We start from the raw sequence: 23,214 nt of genomic DNA, 5'->3' as shown, positions 1-23,214 counted from the left end.
AACACGAGCTGCGCCACACGCGGCGGGCTGAGTGACGAGCGGGCGCAGAGCGTGGTCAGCCAGCTCTTCTGCCTGCTGCACGGAGCGGGGTGTCCAGAGCTCTCATCGCGCTGCTCAGACCAGCGCGCAAGCTAACTTAAGGACCGCTTATTTCTGGGGGTTCCTGCTGAATGTTCTATGGCCGCGGGTGGCTGCAACCGTGGAGTGACACCACGCCCAGGGGAACACTCAGGCCCACTTGGGCGCGATGTGCTGTTTCCCGAGAGCGGAACTCAGCAGCCGCTCCGAGCGCGGGGGCCGGCGCCCGGGCCGGAGGGCGGCGGGAGGCGCCGGGGACGAACGCAGGCCCCGGGGCGGCCGCGGGGCAGCCGAGTCCAGCAGCGCGGCCCCGGCCCCGGCCCCGGCCCCGGCCCCGGCCCCGGCCCCGGCCCCGGCCCCGGCCCCGGCCGGCCCCGGGGCTTACGCGGGGGAACCAAGTCCTCGGGGCTCCGGGGCCCGGGGCCGCCGTCGGCTTCCGGCGCGTCACTTCCGGCCGGAAGCGAGCACCTCCGCCCGCGGCCGCCCCGCTCCCGGGCCCGGACCGGCGCCGAGCGGGGCGGAGGGACGATGGCCGCGCCACGGTGAGGCGCTGTCCGCTCGACCCGCCGGCCTCCCGGCCGCCCGCGCCTCCCCCGGGCTCCTGGGCGCCTCGCGGCCCCCGCCTCGGGCGCGCCCCGGCCGGCCCGCCTCACACGCCGCGCGCCCTGGGCGCCCGGGCGCGGGGCGGGCGGAGCGCGGCGCGGCGGGCTGGAGGCCGGGCGGACTCCCCGTGCGCGAGGGCCAGCGGCCAGGCGCCGTCGCTGACGCTCAGGGAATGCCGCGCCGGCCGCCCCTCCGCAGCCGCTGCGCTCGGTGCGTGGCGGGGCCTCCCTGTTACGCGCGCTCGGGACGGGGACACCTTTCCGCTGGACGTCTCCGGGCCCGGCCGCGCTTCTCGGGGGTCGCTGGCGCCTTTGGGGACGCGGGGAGGCCGCTCGGGCCCCTGGCGGGCGCCCCGGCCGGGGCAGGGTCCGTGGTGCGTCTCAGGGCGGGCCGCCGACTGACAGGAAAACGCTGAATAAAACAATCGCTAGCGGTTGCCTCCCATGGTCGCCCATCGCCCTCCGCGCTGGCCCGTTTCCAGCCACAGCCCTTCGGACCCCGTCCTTTCCCAGCGCACCGGTCGGCCCCGCTCCGGGGCCCTGGCCCTCTCCGTGCCCCTCTCGCCCCGAGGCTGTCCCCTCCTCCGAGAGGCCCTTGATTCTGAGGCTGGGTGGACCGTCCTTGGTTCTCCACGCTCCCTTCCGCCCTTTTTCATGCGCCTTCACCTCGCGGAGTCCCCGTCCCAACCTCGCAGGCCTGGCCGCGCGGCCCGCGGTCAACCCCGCACGCAGGGGACAGCCGGCGCGGGGCCCACCCAAGCCCACGGCCTGGCCACAGAGCCCTGGTCCGCTTGGACGCGGAGGGCGCGCCGCGGGGTTGGTTGGTGCCAGTCTGCCGCGCGGTGCTCTGTTCCTGCCTACGCCACGCGGTTCCTGCCGCGCCAGGCGCGGGGTACAGAGAGGGCCGGGTGAGGACGGGGCTCCGGGGTTAGGGTACCGGGGGATGAGGCGCTTCACAGGAGATTATCGCATTTTAAACCCGTGCATTGAGGCGTCCCTGAGGTGGGCATGGCCTTGGGGCAGGTGGAACCGTCCGGGAAGAACCAGGTGAAGCAGTTCCTAAGCCAAAGGGCATGGCCGCCCACGGGTTCAGGGCATTCAGTGCGCATTTTCTGCCCAGGGATTTAGAGAGGTGGAAATTAAATAGCAGCCGCCATCCTGAGGAGCACCTGTCCTGACAAGTATGGTTTCTTAGGTTGGCCAGGTAACTCCCAGTTAGGCCGGAGCTGCACCTGCATTCTCACCATCCCAAGGACTTTTATTTACCCCGGGTTGGGGCCTCGTGGATGTCCAGGTAATCAAGGCTCTCAATACATTGCTGGCCTGTGCAGTAAATACCCTATTTAGAGGTGGAGTGTTTGTTTAGCAATGGAGTGCATGTACTTTACTGAGAATATTTAAACTCACAAGTAACATTTTAAAGCAAAATGAAATAGTATCAGCATGAAAGGGGACCCTAAGGGAATGGGAGGGCTTTTACATTGAAGAAATCCATTTCCAATGCAGACAAATTGGAAATTGGGGAGAAGCGAAAAACCCAAATTTTAATGGAATTGCAACTCCACCCACCCTGAGCTGACCACAGTCAGCAACTCGTGTGTGTTCTGAACTATTTGTACTTTTTAAATTGGTACGTATTGCACAAAGGTTTTGGAACTCTGCTCTCAATCTATGACAAATAGATTGCTGTCAAAACTTGTAGGGCACATGGTGACCATGCCAAGGTTTATTTTGAATTCCTTATTGGACTCTTGGCTAATGCCCAGCTTGTCAGCCTTAAAAACAAAACTGGTCAAACAGCCTTATAAGTGCAAGCCTGGGCCTCTGCGAGTTTGTCTTTTATAGGCCGACGTCCCAGAGGTGTCGTTTCCGAGATGGTGTGTAAAGCCTGTAGACCACCTTATCTAAAATGCTGCTGACGGTCTGAGCCTAGAGTCCAGATCCCTCATCAGGTGTTTGAGAACACTTTGAGTCGTTTGTTCTAGAACAGAGATTCTTAACCTCCTGCCGAAGAGCCCCAGAATTCAGGGGTCTGCAAAATTGCACGGAGAAAGAGTGCCTCCAGGGGGACTTCAGTGGCAGCATGTCACAACTGTGCCAGCAGCATCCTGGCTTTGCCTCAGGTTTAGAGCCCAGCCACCTTCCTGGCCGGGCCTGACCCCACCCCCACCCCCTCCACCCCCTGCAGGCCAAGGGGACCCTGGCCCCTGCTGGGCTGTGCTATGCAGCGCAGCACTCGAGTGTAGCTCAGCTGTCACAGATTTGTCTCTTGCGATGTGTCGCCACGTTTCTGCAGACTCGGTTCCCTTTTGTTACTGTGTGTGCACGTTCTTTTGATGGGGCCACCAAGCAGGAGGGGGGTTGAGAGCCATCCCCAGCTGAGCACAGGCAGCTCAGTAGCCCCTGACTCCCCGCTGGGTGGAGAAGCTTGTGGTTCATTTCTCGTCATCTCGTTATTGGCACTGTCGTCAGAGGGAGAGAATTCAGGGCTTTATCACGGGCTCTGGCGGGGGAGTGGGGGGGTGGCCTGTGCAACACGTGGCCCATGTCCAGGCAGACTCAGACTCCCGAAGCCAGCCTCCCCTTGGGGTAGCCGCTGACCTCCGGTCCTTTGCAGGGCGAGAGTCGCTTCCTACTGAAGGCAACCTGAGCCACCTGGGCTGAGAAAGGACAGGCTGTGGAAGGAGCCAGAGTCTGGAGTGACCGCTGGGACCCCGGCAGCACCTCGGTGAGTACTACCACTCAGCTCAGGCCCACCTGACCCCCAGCTTCTTCCAGCTTTGTTGTGTGATGCCCGGCGTGGCCATTCTGCTCAGGATTTAAACTCAGGCTAATCGCCGATGGTGAGCGTCGGCCATCGTCCAGGTGGAGAAGACCGTGTGTCACTCAGCTCCGCTGTGCGCTCCCGTACCTCACCGTGTTCACTGCTGTCCAGGCAGGTGTCGGGCGAAAGCCCCAGAGTTGATACGCTCACTCCTGTGGCAGCCAGCTGGGTGTCCCATGTGGTGAGCGCTGGCCGGACGCCTGCGTCTTCAGCACGCACATGTGGGACATTCTCTAGGACGGAATGACTGGGTTCGAGGGTACCTGGATGCGTACCTCCTGTCAGCGGCGACGCTGCGGGCGGAATGAGTTTCTCTGGGAAGGGCACAGGAATGCAAACCACTTGCGCCCCGGGGAGCCCCTCTCCGGCCGGGAGGCCGGGAGTGTTCGGAGAGGGGGGAGCTTGGGAGGGCCCCGGCGGCGGTGGGAGAGCCCCCTCAGGGGCCTGTGAACAGGTTTTCTATGATTCGCTTTTGCTTTCACACCTCGAGATGAAGCCAAGTGGCCGTGCCGACGTGGCGGCCTCTCGGCCCGGGTGGGCCCAGCTGCCCTCGGCAGCGTCCGACTTCCGGTTTTTGCCACTGTCAGAGCTATAAAGTGCCACCAGCTGTCATTTACTGGCCACCCCCTGATCGTAAGGAGGCAGTGGTCGCGTCGTCCAAGATGGCCCCATGGTCCCACTTCCCGGTCCCACCCTCTGTAACCCCCTCGGCCTGACGGTGGGCTGCACCCCAGGACTGGCTCCTTGGGAAGCCACCCGGCAAACGTGGAGGGAGGCCACTTCTGAGTGAGGTCACCAAAAGACACGGCTTCTGGGTGTTGGTGCCTGACTCGCTCGCGCTGGCAAAAGCCGGGTGCTGGGTTGAGAGCAACCCCGTGGAGGGGCCCATGGCCAGCAGGGCACTGAGGGAGGCCTCCCGCCGACGGCGGAGGGGGAGCCGGCCGAGGAATGCCGGCAGCCACGCGACAGCCTCACACGGCCTCCAGCCTCCGGATGAGGCCGCAGCCCTCCCATCGGCAGGAGGGACCCTGAGCCAGGGCCGCCCAGCTCGGCCGCGCCGTGACTCCCGAGCCTCTGACACCGAGGTCACTGGTGTTTCTTGCTTTAAGCCGTTGTGTACCCAGCAGCACTTCCCGGGCTCACTTGCCACCTAGAAACCCTCTCCTGCGACGCGTCCTTGTCCACACTCCCTATCGCGTTGTGGGAATTGCTTACGTATTCTGGATATATCCTTTGTCACGTTATGACGATATTCTCCCAAGCTGTCACTTGTCATTTGACTTTGTGACATGCTGCGATGAAATAGAAGCCCTTAATTTAGCCAACGCAGCCTGCTCTGCTCATGGTTTCTTTTTGCGGTTGGTTTAAGACAGTCTTTTCCTACCCCAGGATCGAAAAGACATCTGCGCGTTTCCCTCATCATACAGTTTTCATGTTTAAGTCTCACACACGGGCACCACCGTGAGGCTGCCCCAGCGCTGCTGGCTCACGTGGGTGACGGTGGCACCTTCCTCGGAGGGTTCGGTGAAGACACTGGGCTGATACATGTGAACGGTCGGACGCGGCCTGGTTGACGGCACGCGCCCTGCGGGGTCCCTGATTGTCACGGTTTGCTCGGAGTTCCGGGAGAAGGTGTGGGGGCTGTCCTCCCAGGCCTGCAGACCGGCGAGCGTCCCCTCCACGGTGGTCCACGGCCCCACTGTCGCTTATCAAAAGTCTCCTTATGCACAGACCTGTTTCTGGGCACTGTATTCTTTTCATTTTGTGTATTTGTCTATCTCTGCACCATGTCACATGACCTCAAAGCCCTCGGTAGGCAAGCCCCCCTACTTCCTCCTTCTGCAAGGAAGTGTCTGTCACCTCTGCCCTTTGTACTTCCCTGATGGCCGCTTCATAGTTCTGGGCACCCTCGGGGATGTGTTTTGACACTGAGTGCCCGTAATGCCGGAACATCCGCCCTGGTTTTGTGTCTGTTGGTGAGTCTTGCCCGAACAGGTGGTTCGTGCGAGTCCGGTGATGGCGGCCGGGGCTGGTGTTCTGATTCCGTCACAGTTTCATGTCGATCAGCTGACTTTGTCTGGGAAAGCGCTCCCTCTTCTTGCCCACTGTGGACCCGGGTCTTCGTTTTATTCAGCAGATTCTAATTCTTTACTCTCAGGGTTCACACCGTCTCTCACCGCCCTTGGATTTTGCTAGAGGGCAGTGTCTCACGCTTGCTGCTACGTGCTTTCGATGTGTCCCCATCAATCTTGGACCTGTCCGCATCTTCTTTCTGGGCCACTAATAGCCCAGCCTATTTCTCCAAGGGAACTGCTTCACCTCAGTAGAGAATGACATTTGGAAACCAAGCTCAGGACAGGGGTGCACGCAGTGTTGTTGGGGTGTCATTGCCTCCAGGCCCTGTTAGTGGACAGAGTTTTGGAACCGATACAGAAATAGGTGTGTCGCGTACGGCTGCAGACGCGCGGGCCTCCATCCCTCTATCCGTGTGTCTGCCCTCTATCCATCCACCCGTCCATCCATCCGAACCTATGGGTTCTGATGTCTGATACGCCGTTTGGTCCAAAACCACAGGACTCATCCTGCTCTTCGTCCTTTCTAGATTCGCACTGTCGTCACCAACAGCGGGGAGTCTCGCTCTGATTATACATGGTGTGCGTGCTTCTTGCTCAGTCCAGAATTCCTAACCCATGACGCACAAAAAAGCCTCCCATTTAGCGTTCAGTATTTGTTCAGAGTCTTTCTGTCATTAATCTGAGCACGTGAATTTTAAGTACTGCGTCTAGAAGTCACTTGGGTTGGTCTCGTTCTTCACCGTGACCATGTTTTTCATCTGAGCTGTGGTCTGGATTATACATTTCTGATCCAGTTCATTTATTAGATTTTGGAGGTTTTTGTTTCCAGAGATTTTACATATGTAAGTCTTTCTGTTTTTCAAGCATGTGGAACGTTGGCCTGGTTCCAGAAGTCACCGCTGCTTAAAAAGCCGCGTCTGAGAACGGCCCCCTCCCACCCCAGCCTGCTCGCTTTGCAGGCAGCCGCACCCGCCTTGGGCTTGCCGCAGGCGCCCGTCTCCCTGCTCCGCGGACCCGGTGTCCCGCCCGTGGGGGGTGTCCCTTCCGCCGGCTGATCAGGTCTTGCCTTTGACGTCCCGCTGTTTCATCGGAGCGTGCGCGCGCGCGGCCTTCTTGTCATCTCCTCCAGTGAGGATGTGTTGTGATTTCAACACCCCTTTTTCCCCACCAGTTCTCAAAATGTTGCCTTTTTTTGCCTCTTTTTTGTCTTCTCTGTTTTTCCTTGCTGGAACTTTCCTTTTATTATTTTCTTCGTACTTCGGTTAATGTCTCTTTAATGTTTTAATTCCACGTCTCTGGGCTGCATTGCAGGTAATTCCCTCAGATAGTCTTTCAAATCCAATGACTCTTTACTCAGCTCTATCTTTTCTATTTAACCCATCAATTGAGCTGTTTTTTATCTAAAAATTTTTGAGACTTTTTTTTGTGCCACCTTCCCCACGTCCCCTGACGGTGACGTCTTACGTCGCCCTACTGCCATGCAGACCGGGAAGGCACACTGGTACGGCGCCACCAGCGAGTCTGCAGGCGGCGTTCGGCTCCGGCCCCTGCTCCGGTCTGGGGTCCCACACTGCTGAGGGGTGCGTCGCATGGTCGTCTGCGGCCGTGCGTCTGTGGCAGGAAGGCTGCAGCGGTGATACGGGGTACCGCGGTATCTGTCCCTCGTCTGGGGATTTCTACTCTGGTCTTGTGGCTAAAGGGACGTCTCCGGGTTAAGGTCACGCCTCTCCTTTTGGAATTAGGGGACATCTTGTAGGGAAACGACTCGCGCGCGTGCGTCGCTGGTTTATTCCCACGGTTAGTTCACCCCCAGACTCTCTGGCTTTCGTGCCCGGCGTGTCTGCGGCTCGCCTGCGCTCCGCTGTGCGCGTCCTGTGCCCCTGCCGTCTTGGGCTCCGTCCATCCCTGGGGCGGCCCAGCCCCGCCTCTCAGCGGGCGACCCGTGACCTGTGGTCTGATCCTCAGCTGCTGGGCTTCACTCGCGAGGACCTCAGGCCCGAGTGTGAGAGCCTCGCTCTAGAGTGGGTGGCAGGGGCCTCTGCTGGGGCCACTTCGGCCTCTGGGGGGCATCCCTCGAGCAGGAGCCCAGACCCACCTGGTTGCCCCAGGCCCCCTGCCCAGCCACCTCAAGCTCCCTGTCTGCTCATTGCCCCCACCAGGGTGGAGCTTCCTGGGGGCCCCGACCGGTCCGGCCTGTGCTGTCCCACTGTGATGTCCAGGGGCCCTTTCCAGTCATGTGCAGACGGCGTCTCGCTGGGGCTCTGCCCAGTGCCGCTTTTGTCCCTGACGGCTTCTTCCCTCAACCCATGTCCTTCCTCTGCTTTCCTGTCTTCCTTCGCTCTCAGTGGGCACTGGAAGTCGACCAGAAGCCCCATCAAGGCCTCTTCTTGGGGCCCCCACTTCCCTCTCAAGGTCTGCATTTTGCCTTTGAAGTCCCCAGAGGAGACCCCTTTGGCCGCCTCTCGTCCCTGCAGCCTTTGGCCTCATCGCCGCCCAGGGGCCTCGGCTGCGCGGGTCTCCAGGGGCGTCTCCTGACGTCAGTCCCCTCTCCCCCGGGGGCCTGCGGGGTCTGGAGCGAGTCCTCGGCTCTCTGGGCTGTGACGGTCCCCCTTCTCCCCTGCCCCCGAATCAGCGTGCAGCGGGAGTCCTGGGAAGGGGCGGGACGCCACCAACGTCTGCTTCGTTGTGCGAGACGTCCAGGGCCCCTGCCGTGACTCCAGAGTCCCTTGAATGCAAAACAGAAACCATGTGGACTCAGGGGCTCCTGTCCTCTAGGGTTTCCAGGGAACACAGTCACCTGACTGGACTCGAGGCCTGTCCCTACGCCCATCCTTCCTCTCAGTTGTCACAGTCCATCCCTGGGCCAGGGGGGCTGTTCGTGGAGACTCAGTTGCCATAAAGAGACGGTGACTGGAGGGTCAGTGTCTGTCTTGGGCTGGTTGGGCCCGGCTCCGGCCGTGGCTGGACAGCAGGGTTGGTCCCTGCGTGGTGGGGCCTCTGGGTCCCCAGCACTAGCTGCAGTCCACCGGAGAAGGCTGCCTCCTGCATGTGGAGGAGGGGACATGCCAGTGGCTTCCCGGGGACACGGGACGGTGGGCAGTCAGTGCTGTGGGGAGCGCTGCCGGCCCCTGCCCGCCTTCATCGGCAGTTGATCCAGCTTGAAACCGAATCCGTAATGAAAATGAAGGTTTGGCTCTAACGAGCAGGCCGTGGCCTCAGCAAGCGTCGTGTCCTGGACGCGCGGGCCACCTGCTGGGGGACTCCCAGGGCGGACCTGGCGATGCCGCTTCTGATGGCAGGATGCTTTTCCGAGTGTAAACCTGGCCTCACAGGGAAGTGGGAAATAACGGGGTGACGTCCACGTCGGCGCCACGCCCCACCTGCGACCCCCGCCCCCGGCCCCGTCCTTCCATCCTTTTCAGAACTTTTTAGACCCGCATTTCTGAGCAGCCCGTGGTGTCGGGGCGGATTCAGCAGCACTTTGTGGAGCGTGCCGCTGTGTCCTGCGACTCTGTCGTGTCGCGCGGGCTCTCCGGGGAGCACGCCGCTGCTCGCTGCCCTTGGCAGAGCCGAGGTCGTGCTTCGCCACTGGCAAAAGCGCCGCACCGGCTCGCGCTCTGAGCGGCGGCGGCTCCGTCCCGGCGCCAGCGGCCGCCCCTGAGGCCGCCGTTGCCCCAGCGCCCTCCGGCTTTCTCTTCTTTCCTTGTCCCCTGCCACTGACTGGTGAAGGTCACGTCCTGACCATTTTGATACGGAATGGGTGTTTTCAATCTGGGGACAGTCAGTGGCGGCGCTGCGGGTGCCTCGGGGATGGCCCAGCTCAGCGACTCCCAACTCGGCCACACTCGGGAGCCGGCCGAGCAGCTGAGATGCCGATGCTCAGCCCGCCTCACCGCCCAGTCTGCGCCCGGGGTGCCCGCACCGGCACTGGGGGCCGTGCCGGCTCCAGGCAGGCGAGGCACTCAGCCGGCAGGGCCAGGCTCTGCTTCATCCTGCGGGCCCTGCAGGCGCGAGGGCGGGTTGTGGGGTCACGGCCGTGGGAGGCCCACAGCCGAGGGCGAGCAGGGTGGCGAGGGAGTCCCCAGAGAGAGTCCCGACCCTCAGCAGAGGGCACAGACCCAGGTCCCGCCCAGCACGAGGCGTCCCGGCTGCAGGGAGCCCATGGAGGCTCAGCGCCCAGCGCCTCGCTGCCCCAACAGGACAGTGGGACTGGGCTGGCCACGAGGAAGGAGGCGGCGGGCGCCGGGCAGAGACCTGGCACAGTCAGGCTGGAGGCTGGGGAGCTGGTTACCTGCGGGCAGGGGTTGCCCCGCCATGTTTTGGGGGGCTCCCTGAGCGGCGATGAGGCACCAGGCCGGGGCTGAGGCACCAGGCCAGGGCTGTGCGGGTCGGCACAGGGGCGGGCCTGGGCCCCTGCGCCCCTGGATAGCTATTGCGGGGCGGGGCGGGGTGGGGGGAGGGGTGTCCAGAGGCCACGCCCAATGGGCCTCTTCGCACCCCCAGGGTTGTTTTAAATTGCCCACGGAGACTTTAAGGACGCCGACGCCCACACGAGCCTTTTCTTGCGCGCAGCCCCGCGCTTGCAGGTGCCATGCCCAGCGGCCCCGGCTCCGTGCTGCCTCCCGAGGTCAGCGTGGCGGCGGCCGCGTCTCAGCTGTGAGGACCAGCGGCGCGTCATGTCGGCGCCGGCGGCAGCGCAGGCGCAGGCGGAGCGGGGCCCGCGCCCCCAGGAGGCGCCCCCGGGGAGGCTCGCCCTCGGCTGGGGCTCCCTGCTCGGCCGCCGGGAGAAGACGGTGCTCGCCAGGAGCGCGGGCGCCCCCGAGGAGAGCACGCTCACGGTCACCATCACCGAGACCACCGTGATCGAGGCCGACCTGGGCGCCTGGAGCTCCAGGGCGCTGCTCTACCTCGCGCTCTGGTTCTTCCTCAGCTTCTGCACCCTGTTCCTCAACAAGCACATCCTGACCCTGCCGGAGGGCGGGCCCGGCGCCCTCGGTGAGCACCGCCCGCTGGCGGGGCGTGCTGGGAGAGGGGCCACCTCCCCGGTGGGGCGACGCCTGGCGGGCGCGAGGGGAGCTGACCTTCTGGATGGGGGCGTGACTCCCCAGGCCAGGGGGCTGACCTGGGTTGCGGGTGACCTCCCGGGTAGGGGCTGACCTCCCAGGTGGGGGTGCTGACCTTCTGGGTGGGGGGTGACCCCCTGGGCGCGGGGCCCTGTGCTTGGGGTCAGAGCCCTCTGTGATGGGTGTGAAGAGGAGCCAGCAGCCCTGGGGAGGCAGGAGGGTAGCGGAGGGGCAGCGGGCTGTGGGCGTGTGTCCCGCCTTCTGTCACCCCTGCCAGCCGGGTCTCTGTCCCTGGTCCCCAGGTGCCGTGCAGATGCTGTCCACCACGTTCATCGGCTGCCTGAAGACACTGGTCCCTTGCTGTCTGTACCAGCACAAGAGCCGGCTCTCCTACCCGCCCAACTTCGTCACCACCATGCTGTTCGTGGGCCTGATGAGGTGCGAGAGCAGACGTGGCCGCGCGGCCAGGTCCCCTACGGGCCTGCGTCCCATGCGCAAACGCCTCCCCGCCAGGCGCGGGCATGAGGACCCGGCGGTCGGAGGGGTGTTTGTAGGGCACGCTTTGTAAAGTCGCGAAGGCTGTCTCGGTTTTAGGGCGAGTGTGTTGGTTCTTTGGATCCTGATGCGCATACGTTTGATCAGATCATTCTGGAGCAGCCACAAAGCTCGTTTAGTGATGGTTTGAGAGTAGTGAGCCTCCTCCTCCCCGGGGCTGACACCCTGGCAACAGCGGAGCGGTAGAGTCTCTGTAGGTAGGGGACCACATCCGAGACCCAGGCCTAAGCTGCTGGAGAAGGGTGGCAGGGACAGGAAGGGTCAGAACCCCTGCCCCTGGGCCGGTGAGCAGCTACAGATGGACCGATGTGTGATGCCACTTCCGGCTCATTTCCAGGTTTGCAACGGTGGTCTTGGGCCTGGTCAGCCTGAAAAATGTGGCAGTCTCGTTCGCGGAGACAGTGAAGAGCTCGGCCCCCATCTTCACTGTGGTTTTGTCCCGGCTGATCCTAGGGGAGCACACAGGTGAGCCCCGCTCCTGCCCACCCGTCTCCTGGCGGCCCTCTGGGCTGTTCCCTGCATAGTAGCCACCGCTGAAGCCCCTGCTGCTGGCGAGCTCCTCCCTTCTCCCTGGAATGTTCCTGAGCATGGTCACGTCCCCAAATGTGTCGTCGCCTCTGCCCAGCGGGGTGCGTGGATGTGCAGGGTCAGAGGGCCTGACGGGGAGAGCGAGGAGCAAGCAGCCTGGAGGCATCTCTCGTCCCGGGAAGGCAGCCGGCTTTGGCCGTGCAGGGTGGCACCTGGTGGGGACCCTCCTGAGCCCTTCCCGCCAAACGCCCCTCGTGCCCTGCGGCCGTGGCTCGCCATCCTCCCCGAGGCCAGCACGCAGGGCTTATTCGCAGACTTCCAGCCCTTAGCGACAGGCTGTGCGTCACCAGCTGCATGGTACACACCCGGTTTTCGCAACTGGCCTCTTGGAAAGCAGCGCCTCTGCAGCTGTTCGGGTCAAGTGCGGGTGACGTGTGGGTGACGTGTGTGACAGGTGGCTTTTTATCTCAGAGGGGTCCTGACAGATAGATGCGTGTTTGCCTCCCCCGAGAAAATGACAAGATCGTAAAATAAGGCGAGGACCTGCCTTCGGGGCAGGGACCAGGACGCAGCTGGACTTCCTGCGGCTGTGCTCTTTGATGCATGGATATTTCTGGTGACAGTAAAAGTCCAATCAAGTGGGAAGAGCAACACCAGAGGAGTGAGCCCGGTGGCTCACAGGACTTTACAACACCATGACCGGCACCCGGTTGTGTGGACACACTTGTTGCAAACCAGCCATCTTGCCAAAAACACTTGGAAAATCTTGATAAAGTTTTGCAGAAAGAAATCCGTTGAGAAGCATTTGGGAGCAGCCGAGGCACACACACTTCAGTGCTGAGGGTTGCCCAAGGGGGCAACTGTGAGCGGCACTCCCCCACACAGGGCAGCGGCCGGGGATCTGGGCACAGCGGCCTTGAGGGTGGAGGGGCGCAGGCCCACAGGGCCTGCCGAGGGGGTACGGCCCCCCCAGAGCCCCCATGTCTGCCCTGGACAGCGCCCAGCCCAAGAAGCCAGTCCTTCCTGGGCATCAGTGTGGGCTCCCGATTTTGTCAGTTTTTATACATACCGTCTGTCACTCAACCAAATGTCCACCAGGACAGAGTTCGAGACCAAATGGCAGAGGACAGAGAGCATGTGTGAGGTGGCCCCCGGCACCGCACCTGCCGCTTCCGCCCTGGGCCTCGCTGCCGCGTGGCTGTGAGTTTGCTGAGTGACTGACCGCACACTCCTTGGCTCACTAGCCACTTCCAGGTGGCTCTCCTATGACAGGGATGTGGCTAGTGTCCCATGAGGTCACCATGGATCGTCAGGGCATGCCTTTGTCCCTACGTCCCGTCTACTCAGAGTTTCAAAGGAGACCTGGAGCTGCCTCTGACGTCAGCGGGGGCCGGACATCGTTTCTGGGGCGAGTACAGGTGCCTTACACCAAGGGCCCGCACCGGCCACATCAGGCCCATTTAGTCGCTTTGCGATGAAACGGGGCAGTGGACACAGCGCGGGTCCTGGGCCCACACAGCACTGGCCACACCCCCTACACAGTCCTCATCTTGCAGGACAGCCCGCAGGCCACCTCACTCGCCCCCTGACTCTGCGGCTGAGCATGCCCAGAGCCCTGGGGGCCAGGAGGGAGGGGTTTCAGGGCACGGCGCTCAGGCCTGGCCTGCCGTGGCCCAGACCGCCCGGGGCCCAGGCTCCCAGTGGGGCTGGTCTGCGAGCCAGGCCCCCTCCACAGCATGTCCCCGGGGCACGGAGCGCCTGGTGGGTGCTGGCCCCGAGCTGTCCCGGGCACGGAGTGAGCAGCCGTGGCTCCGAGGTACCCTGGCAGCTAGACAGACTGGCCACACTCCTTTTCAGGGCTGCTGGTCAACCTGTCCCTTGTCCCGGTCATGGGAGGCCTGGCGCTGTGCACAGCGACTGAGATGAGCTTCAACGTCCTGGGGTTTTCAGCCGCGTTGTCCACCAACATCATGGACTGGTGAGTCCCGAGGGGCGGACACGGCGTGTGCGGGGCGCAGGGCCTGCTTTCCTCGTGTCGGTGACGGACACTTCGATGCAGATCAGCTCGGAGCTGCTCCCTGCGACTCAGAGCTAGGCACACCCGACGCTGCTCTTCCGCAGTGGCAAAGCAGTAAGCGCCCCAGCGAGGCAGCTGTTTTCCCAAAAACAAGCCGAAGAAGTCAGACGGGGGCGGACACCGCGCCCCAGGCTGCGTGCCGGCTAGCCTAGGACGGGCCGTCTTCACCAGGGGCAGTGGTGACGTCCCCACTGCGCCTGGCAGGACCGTCATTTCAGGGTTGTCCCGTCTCCAAGGAGAGAAGTGGCACAGTCACCTTGCACGTCCCTGCGCATCCCTGTCCTCGGTGAGCCACGCGCTCACGGCCGGCGGCGCCTCCGCCCCGTCCCACAACGGCCACGCCTGTGGGGCACAGCTGTCGAACGGGGCTCGCCGGCCGGAGCAGCGGACCATCCTGTCAGAGGCCTGGCCGGGGGGTCCCGCAGGTAGATGTCGCCAGGAGGCGCGGGGCAGCCGCGGCGGGCCTCTGGGGAGCGTGCCGGGCTGCAGCTCCGAGAACACGAGCTTCTGGCCGCTGCCGTCCTCACCTGCTCGTGTTAACACAGAGCCGCCGCTCCCCGGGTCCAGAGAGCAGTGTCCTCAGTCAACACGCCACCCCTTTGGTTCCTGGGGACGAGAACGCCGTCCGGCTTTCTCACTGGCCATGTGTGTTTCCCACGGTCTGTCCCGTCCTGGAGTCCCCTCCGCGTTTCAGCCTGGGGTCTCGTGTGCGTAAGCTCCCGTGCTGTCCACGCGCCCCCCCGTCAGGGGCCTGGCCCGTGGCACTGGCCCATCTAGGGGCGCTCCTGGCTCAGAGCGCAGTTCTATGCAGCGCTTAGAGTGGGACTTGGGGATCTTCTGACACCTAGACACTGGGTGACCTCAGGCACATCATTGACCTCTGAGTTCCTGGGTTTACCCACCTGGAGAAGGGACAGGCATGGTGCTCCCTCGCAGGGAAGTGACGCCTGGAGAACGCTGAGCAGGGCCCGGCTCGGAGCAGTGCCCAGTGGCTGTCACCGAGGTGTCGCCATCACTGCCACCACCTAGCAAGGCCACACGCGCTTTGTCCGGTAGCGGCTCCGTGCTGACTTCGCGTGCCGACGGCGCTCCTCTCCTTGTCTTCATTCTAGTTTGCAAAATGTTTTCTCCAAGAAGCTGCTCAGCGGAGACAAGTACAAGTTCTCGTGAGTATCATGACACCCCGGGCTGAGAGGACTTCCTGCCGTGGCGGGTTCCGAGTGCCCTGTGGCCCTGCCACCACGCCTGGCTGAGGCGGCCTTGCTGGAACTGGCGAGGAACGCCGCTGTCCACAGCAGCTCTGCGTGGGCACCTTGCGGGCCGACTCGTTCGTGCAGCCACAGGTTGGCTCTGTCACGACAGGCCCTCGGGGACGCGCCGGGAGGGTCTTGGGCCCTCGCGGGCTGGGGGGTGCCCCCTGTGAGAGGCTGAGGTGCCCGTTGCCCGCAGGGCCGTGGAGCTGCAGTTCTACACGAGCGCGGCGGCCGTGGCCATGCTGCTCCCGGCCTGGGTCTTCATGGTGAGTGTCGGGCTGGCGCTCCTGGGCGCCTGGCCGCCTTTGTCCTCGGCGATTTGGGAGCAGGACGGGTGAAGTCGGCAGCTCGTGTGGCCAACTTGGTGTCCGCGACACGCCTGAGGAGACGGGAGGAGGGCGGAAGCCAAACCTCGTGTGTCTCTGAGGTGGGCTTGTGGCCGTGGAGCCCGGTCCGTGGCGATGTTCCGAGGGTCTCAGCGTGCTCATGTACTGTCGTTGTAAAACGTGGAAGCAGCAGCGGGCCGGACGTGCACGAAACAGGAGCAGGTGTGTCGCTCGGCCCCCGACCCCCTCGACGTGTCGCGTGGCTAGAACCCTTGCATGGGGCGCGGCGCCATCGGTCTGTGGGAGCACATGGGGACGCGGCCGCGCAGGCCTTTCCTCTTAAACACCGTGCAGTTGGGTCGCCGGGTCCTAGCGTCGCACCGCGGCGTGGCGCTGCCCTAACCCGTCGCCGTAGCGTGTCCCTTCAGCGGATGCCTCCCTGGGCTGCGTCCGCTCGTGGAAAAGCTGGGGGCTGGAGGGGACGTCGCGTTAGCACAGTCGGTCTGCGCCGCCTTGTCCCATCTCCCGTGACAAGAAAGTCCCTTTTCTCTGAGACAGGGACACGTCTTCCCAACAGGGCTTTATCTCCCCTTTCCAGGAGGAAAGGGGAAGTCAGCACTCCCTTCCGGCACTGCGTCCCCTGAGTGCCTTTAGCACAAAACAGTCCTCATGCCCCAGGGACGAACGTGGGGGGACTCCTTCCCCCTCCCCCAGCCCGGCACCCCCACCGCCATCTCTGGGGTCCCGACTCCTCCCGGGGCCTCCCACGCGTGGAGTCGCGCGGTACCTGCCCTTCTGTGACTGGCTTGCTTCACTCAGCACCATGCCCTAGAGGTCCATCCAAGCCGTGGCAGGCGTCAGAATGTTCTTCCTTTTTGGGACCGAGTGACATTCTGCTATGTGGATGGACCCATTGTGCTCACCCGTCCACCCGTCCGCGGACACTGGGGTTGTCGCCACCTCTTGGCGATCGTGAGTGACGCTGCTGAGAACGTGGGGATGGAAGTGTCTCTTGGAAACGGTGCTTTCAGTTATTTTGGGGACACCCCAGAGGTGGGATCACTGGACCCCGTGGTCATTCTGTTCCTTTTTCGAGGGACCGCCAGGCTGTGTCCCCAGTGGCCGCACGACTTGCAGCGCCACCGGCAGTGCGTGGGCGTCCAGGTTCCCCATGTCCTCGGCAATGTGTCATCGTCTGTGGGTCCCTGCTTGTTTCTCTGGGGCGGCCATCCTGACGGGTGTGGTTCCCTCTGCACCCCCCGGGGAGAGGGGGTGCCGCGCACGTTTCCAGCGCGTTTCCGGGTCAGAGCTGCCCGGCCGCCCTCCTCCCCGAATGCCGTTTCAGAGCGCCCCCACGTCGGTCGGTTTGCCCAGATCACGGGCCCGTGTGGCGCCGCATCCGCGGTGAGCGGCGCGAGGCGGCCGGGCACGCAGAGCGCGTCTCGTTCTGGCTCACAGGACTTGCCGGTGATCGGCAGGAGCGGGAAGAGCCTCAGCTACACCCGGGACGTGATGCTGCTGCTGCTGACGGATGGCGTGCTCTTCCACCTGCAGAGCGTCACGGCGTACGCCCTCATGGGGAGGGTTTCTCCCGTGACGTTCAGGTAAGACGGCGACATCCCGGGGGCTCGCAGAGAAAACGTAAGATCTCGTGTTGTTGTAAGAGACGTTTGCGATTGCCAAGGGCGTGGCGGCAACGGCGCTCACATGTCAGCATGACCCGGCCGCCCGGCCAGTGCTCTGTGGGGCACAGGTCTGGAGAGTGTGCGGGGGTCGTTCGGGACTCACCCCGGGGGCTTCTCGCTGGAGCAGAACCCGCTCCGGGTGCTGTGAGTCCTATTCTGTCCGGAGCTGCCGTGGCTCTGTGATGCCGGGCGCCGATCTCGCTGCCCAGGGTGGGGGCCACGGGTCGCAGATGGCAGCTGAGCACTGAGGACCCGAATCCCTAATCTGAGCGGCCACACGTGGCCATCGGCTCCTGTGCTGGCTGGCGGAGCCCTGGAAACTTCGAGGTGAGCCGAAGGCCTCTTGAGTGGCTGCTGCCGTCCACAGCTGGACAAACTTAGCGAGAGCACAGTGCGGGCCAGAATGAGCTGATGTCACCAGCAGTGTTATTGGTGGCTTTGGCTGCATCACATTGTGAGTCAGTGGATCTTCTCTAACTCGTGAACTGTCCCTGGAGAAATGGAATTGTCCCCGAGCGAGGACAGCAGTAGGCCTGACTTGTGAAGCTGCACGTGCGGTGGCCAGCCCCTCAGGGGCGGCTCCCAGTCCCCTCTGCTTGTCACAGGCCCATGTCAGTGCGGTGAATGCCCAGCTGCCCACCTGGGCCGGCAGCTGTGCCTCTGCTGCAGGGCAGGCGCCGGCTCTCAGCCCCAGGTCCTGAGTGGGACCGCCTGCAGCGCCGTCGGGTGATCACAATTTCTGAGTTACCATCCCACTAAATTTTGAGGTCCCTGTCCTTGTCGCACATTCTTTCTTCTGTGTGGGAATCATTTCCACATGTTCCCAAAACTTTCCAGTGATCGTTAGTGATGGTCGAAAGAAGACAAAAACCAGAAAACCAATTATTTATAAAGAAAATAGCTGTCTTTAAAAAATTCATGATATAAGAGCAGTACTTGCTGGTCATAGAACTTTTTGAAAAGGCAAAAAAATATAAAAACTGGAGGTTAAGAGACGGGGCTGTCGGCAGCTCGGCATGTCGATGCGGGTCATGGTCACCACGCGCAAGGTGCTGCCCCCAGTGACAGGGGCCCCCAAGCAGCGGTTTCTCCCAAGATGCCACCAGGCTATGGCAGGTGTGGGGATGTTCTCGGCTTCTTTAGACAGGAAACTGAAGTAATTGGGGTATTTTGTCCAAGTGTCTGTAATTTGCTTGAAAATATTTCAGTCAAAAAAAGGATGAAATTCGGCAAAAAATAAAAAATAAAAAGGCAAAGGCTAACGGGTACGTCTGGAAGATGGCCGCTCACTGCGGGGTCCCCTGCTTCTCCCCTCGACGCTTTTCCTAGTGCTGAGCACTCCCACCCAAAAAAGAGGGGGAGGAGGGAGTTAGGGAGCAGCGGGCTGGAGCCCCCGCGGCGCGCCCAGCCCACCACCCCGAGTCCCGGCCGTCATAGCTTCACCCCCCGTCTTGCAGTGTCGCCAGCACCGTGAAGCACGCCTTGTCCATTTGGCTCAGCATCATAGTTTTCGGCAACAAAGTCACAAGCCTGTCGGCCATTGGCACCATCCTGGTGACAGTCGGTGTCCTGCTCTACAACAAGGCCAAGCAGCACCAGCGAGAGGCCATGCAGAGCCTGGCCGCGGCTGCCAGCCGCCCGCCGGAGGACAGCACAGAGCCGCTGGTCCCCAAGGACCCCTGGCCGCACCACTGAACTCTGGAGCCTCAGCGGGTGCCAGGGCCCCAGGGAGCCACGTGCTGCTGCTGTCCTCGCTGACGCGGGGTCTCTGCTCCATGGACACCCCAGCCTCTTACGGGTCACAGCCGGGGTGCGGAGACCAGGCGTGCGCAGCCTTCCCTGCCCCTCTCTGGGGTTTTCAGTCAAAACCAGCAGGAACGCGAATGGGGACCCCAAATGGCAGCTTCCAGGGGTGGAGACCAGAGCCAGCTGTCACTGAGCTGTCACCAAGTTATGTGAAAACTGCCTCCCGCTACTCCACACGGGTGTCACGGGAAGGTGGGGACCACCTGGCCTCTGCACATCCCTCGCGGGCACGCAGGTCCCACTGCAGTTAGGCTGGGCTCCGGTTCCTCTGGGCGACGACCCTTGGGACAACCGTGAAGCCAGAGCTGGGTCCAGGAGCCGACGTGTCCCGTTCTCTGCTTGGTGCCCATTGGAGAAAACTCATCTTTCCCACACCAGCCACCAAAGGCGCCCCCTGCTCCTCGGCCATCAGGAGAGGCTGCTGTGCTAGGACAGTCAGCCCAGGCACCTACGGCCCGGGCACAGAGGCCATAGCAGTCCAGGAGACCACAGAGCCATCAGAGAGTGAGAAGGGCCACACAGGCAGAGACAGACCCTGCTGCGGAGGGTGGGTGCTGGACCCTCTCCCCGACCCTGAGCTGCCAGCATCTAGCACCACCTAGGGACAGGTCACTCAAGGAAGGGGCTCAGAGCCTTTCAGCGTCTGCGCTGCACTGGGTCCCCACCGCCTGAGGGTCCCTCACCCGCAGCGAGGGCTCCGGCCCCCGAAGGTCCAGGATGGACATCTGCATTGTCCAGCTCAGGCAGAGAGCCGAACGTCCCGTCCTTGACCCGCTGTCCCGCCGGTCCCTGCGGTGCTCACGCAGCGGCAGGGCTATGCCTGTGTCGTCAGTGGGGACGTTAACACTCACCCTCGTGAGTGGACGAGGGCGGGGAGAACGTTCGGACTGTTTACAGTCTTCATTCCGCTGCATTTACAGTGACAGTATAATATTTTGGAAAGGCCGCACAGGCACCCACAGCTTCTGGAGTGCGTTGCATGTGTCAGGTGAACCACCCTCCTCGCCCACAGGCCGGCCCCGCAACCACGCGGGCGTCGAGCCCTGTGTTGGCTTGAGGCTTCTAATCCCCACGTCATACCTCGCCCCCCATCCCGGTGGGGCTTCCGATAGGGACGCGATCCGCCTCCCACCAGCCCGCGAGGCCTTCTCCAGCCGCCGTCAGCCCACGTTGTCCTGGGTACAGGGGCTCGTCACACGTGGCCCTCCTCAGTGAGCACGGCTTGGCCACCTGCCATCCGCAGCCTGCCTGCTGGAACTGAGTGAGTTAACCGAGGAGAGGGACTTAGGACACTCCTTGTCCCCAAGTCCCACTTCCCTCCGTGCAGTTCAGGGCCTTGGCTCCCAAGCCCGGGTCAGTGGTTTTCCAGTTGGCTTCTCAACTGGAAAACATATAAATAGCCTCTTGGGGAGATCAGACCTCTTGGAAACAAAGAGCAATAATTCCATCTCATTAAGTTCTGCCTACTTGAAAAAGTTTGCCACAAGGACTGGTTAAAATGGAGCCTGTTACACTACAAACAACGTTTTTATGAAGCTGACCTGCATCCAGAGGACAGGCAGGTGTGTGCTCACCGGCATGGCCAGCTCACCTTCACTGTGAAGCTGCCTCCCCTGTGACTTTCCCAGGGTTCTACTCCCTTTCCACTTCTGCTTCCCCCCCCCCCAAACGAAACCACAGAGGACTCGCTGGTGGGGGCTGCGTGGTAAGGCGTGACATTGACACGTGAGGACCAGGGTGGAAGCGCTGTCCCAGCCTCCCCGCTGAGGGCGTGGCCGCCCCACCAGCAGCCGGCGGTCGATGTAAACGTAGAAGGGGTCACATCTGTGGCCCCCCCGCTGCAGGATTTCATGGCGAGCTTCTCACAGACTTTGTCATCTGAGTGTGATCAGACACACAGCCGCCTGTTTCCGAGCATCATCAGGAACTCCAGGGTCCCGTGCCTCATGGACTTAGGAAGCTGCACCCCATGATGTGCCCTACCCTCTGCTCTAACAAGTGGCTCTCACCGGTCTTGATTTTCTAAAATTTGGACCAGAAACAAAACGAAGATTTTCCTAAATCATTGGTAAATGAGGCCATTTCCCACAAAGCCGCCTCTGAGATGCTCCCGGCCGGGGCTGCCCTCGCCCAGGCGCCACGTTCCTTCGCTTCTCACCTCCACCCCAGGTGGTCTGCTTCTCGGGCATTTCAGGGACAGCCCGAGAGTCGCCGCCCGCAGCCTGGCTTGGCCATTCGTACAGACACAGCAGGTTTTTTATTAACAGTCTAGTTTGTATAGTGTGTTCTCACTGAACTGTCACAGATGGGCTTACACCAACACTGACCCTGGGTGTCGCTGCTCACGTGCCGCACCCCCCCCCCCCCGTGTCTGTGGTTGTCCGTGCCTTCGTACACTGACCCAGGCTTCCCAGACAGGCCATCTGGGTGCACGTTGGTACCTAGAGGTGACAGGTGTCTGGCTTTTAAGGAAACTTTCACTACTGAGTGGCATAAAAAAATTTCTGTTTTGAAATTCCAATAGTCATAATTTCTGCATATCGGCATTAAAATCATCTGCCTTGGAAAGCTGAGAATACTCTTGCACAACCGAAAATGTGTCATTAATTTGAGGAAAAATAAACATGGTGAATCAGAAACAGTGAAATAAAGTGCTGCACGAGGAATATCGGCCACGTGCAGCTGTGCAGCCAGCGTTTGAAATACTTTCCCCAAAACCAGTGAGTTTTGCTTCCTATTGTGGCATTCTCCTGCAGATTGTCACTTACACAGGCCAATGGGGTGACAGACTCACAACAGGGCTTTTACATCTGTCCAGGTGATGTGCTTCCTAAGGCCTGAAGGTGTCTCCACTGTTTCCCTGGGCTGGTTTAAACAAGGATGTTAGTACAGATAGAAATCCTCTACTTTTGCCTTTGACCAACGTTGTACTAAGGGCTTTATTCTTTCCCAGAATATGTATATGCCCTGCTTTGGGCCTCTTCGTTTTCTTAAGTTTATAAATAATGTCCCAGCTTCCCCAGTGAATCTTCCTATTCATATCTCTGTCCTGGCTGATTTGCCAAGAGCAGATGGTAGGTTGGAGCATAAAATCTTCAACCTTGCTGTCTCTGAAGTTACTTCTCCATTTTCCTGAGAGCTCTGATTCTGAATTTGATGGCCTCCGGAACCATCCTCAGATGACCGAACCTAGTCGGAAACTGTTCTAACTGGCAAAGTTTGTTTTTGTTTTGTTTTTTCCAGCTTTTATTTGAGGAAAACTGTCATTCGGCTGATTTTCTGTTTCTAGCTGTTCGCAGACGTGTGAGTTGAGTTTGAATCTCCTTGGGGGTGTTGTGGGCTCCAGGTTGAGGAGGGCCAGTCAGGGTGACTTTCCCACACTGAAAAACTTGAAAATTATATCAATAATCATCTACATCAGAGCCAAGTAATGTTTGCTTTATACCAAACAAAACTGTGGAGAAGTACAGAATGTCTGTAGTATTTAGTATTTCACCTATTTCAGTATTTATGTGACCAGATGAATATTCTAGAAAACAGTCTGTTTAATAATTGAGTCACTATTAATTCTGCTGTGGTAATAGAGTGATGCTGTATAATTAATTACTCCTGTGGGTGCCTCCTGTTATTTTGACTAAATTAAACCACCATAGTAGCCACTGTCTATGGCTCTTGTTCTGCGAAAGTAAAATAAATGTGCAGTGTGTACTTTGTTCCGTTCTTCGTTGTGTAATTCTCGTGTTTATGCTACTGAAATGATCAAGAGTGGTTTCTTATTGCCTTTGCCATTTTCAATGTGAAAGAAAACAATGGTTTTCCTGTCTAAGAACTCAGGAACCAAAATAAGAGCTTGGATACTGAAAAAGTAAATTTTTCATTCTGAGAGGGGGAGAAAAATCCCAAGCCCTCTTGCCCTTTTTGTGCCCTAATTTCTGGTCGCAGTCTACGTTTTACGTTTCAGGTCCAGTAAATGTAGATGGACGTTTATCCTCCATTCTCTTCCCTTAGTTTCAGGATGTTGAATTATCATTTTTTTGTGTGACCATTTAAAACAACAAAGTCTGCAGAATAACTTGACATAGAGAGGGCGTCTCTCTCATTCCACCAGCCTCCGCGGGGTTGAGGCGGGCCTTGGAGTTAGGCCTTAAAAAAAGCCTTCGCAGGGGAATCGGAGGAAGCAGGCGGTTTGGGAAACCGCCGCCTGAGCGCCAGCTCTAAATCCACACTGCAACAGCCCTGCCAGCCCTGTTTTTTCGTAAAGTAGAACCAACGTGTGGTTTTAGGAGGCAACTTCCTTATCTGAAAATTCAGTCAACTAGAGCGTCACTGGGGGACGTTTCTA

At 60.8% G+C, this 23,214-nt stretch overlaps 1 protein-coding gene across 11 annotated transcripts; it reads left to right on the top strand.

Moving 5' to 3' along the window:
• The first annotated feature begins 527 nt into the window (after nucleotides 1-527).
• On the top strand, nucleotides 528-22,592 carry SLC35E2A (solute carrier family 35 member E2A). Of its 11 annotated transcripts, none has more exons than XM_036227631.1 (13): nucleotides 535-620; nucleotides 1,876-1,974; nucleotides 2,187-2,310; nucleotides 3,298-3,408; nucleotides 10,152-10,574; nucleotides 10,945-11,080; nucleotides 11,535-11,662; nucleotides 13,583-13,703; nucleotides 14,915-14,968; nucleotides 15,252-15,321; nucleotides 15,483-15,603; nucleotides 16,840-16,985; nucleotides 18,524-22,592. In XM_036227631.1, the coding sequence occupies exons 5-13, from the start codon at nucleotides 10,256-10,258 to the stop codon at nucleotides 19,121-19,123; spliced, it is 1,695 nt and encodes a 564-aa protein (XP_036083524.1). In that variant the 5' UTR covers nucleotides 535-620; nucleotides 1,876-1,974; nucleotides 2,187-2,310; nucleotides 3,298-3,408; nucleotides 10,152-10,255; the 3' UTR covers nucleotides 19,124-22,592. The 11 variants fall into 11 exon arrangements, with proteins under 11 accessions (XP_036083525.1, XP_036083524.1, XP_036083516.1 ...); XM_036227639.1 differs by lacking the exon at nucleotides 535-620 and adding an exon at nucleotides 936-1,588; XM_036227623.1 differs by lacking the exon at nucleotides 2,187-2,310.
• The last annotated feature ends 622 nt before the right edge of the window (nucleotides 22,593-23,214 follow it).

The sequence above is a fragment of the Rousettus aegyptiacus genome, unplaced genomic scaffold (genome assembly GCF_014176215.1).
Source record: "Rousettus aegyptiacus isolate mRouAeg1 unplaced genomic scaffold, mRouAeg1.p scaffold_m13_p_1, whole genome shotgun sequence".
Lineage (NCBI taxonomy): Eukaryota > Metazoa > Chordata > Mammalia > Chiroptera > Pteropodidae > Rousettus > Rousettus aegyptiacus.
The sequence above is the reverse complement of the archived record's forward strand: the minus strand, read 5'-3'. Positions and strand labels throughout refer to the sequence as shown.

Excerpts from the sequence above, each read along its gene's own strand:
- SLC35E2A (XM_036227632.1), top strand. The coding sequence starts at position 10,256 with ATGTCGGCGCCGGCGGCAGCGCAGGCGCAGGCGGAGCGGGGCCCGCGC. Across the intron at positions 10,575-10,944 it reads GGGCGGGCCCGGCGCCCTCG|GTGCCGTGCAGATGCTGTCC; the intron begins GTGAGCACCGCC and ends CCTGGTCCCCAG. Across the intron at positions 11,081-11,534 it reads CTGTTCGTGGGCCTGATGAG|GTTTGCAACGGTGGTCTTGG; the intron begins GTGCGAGAGCAG and ends GCTCATTTCCAG.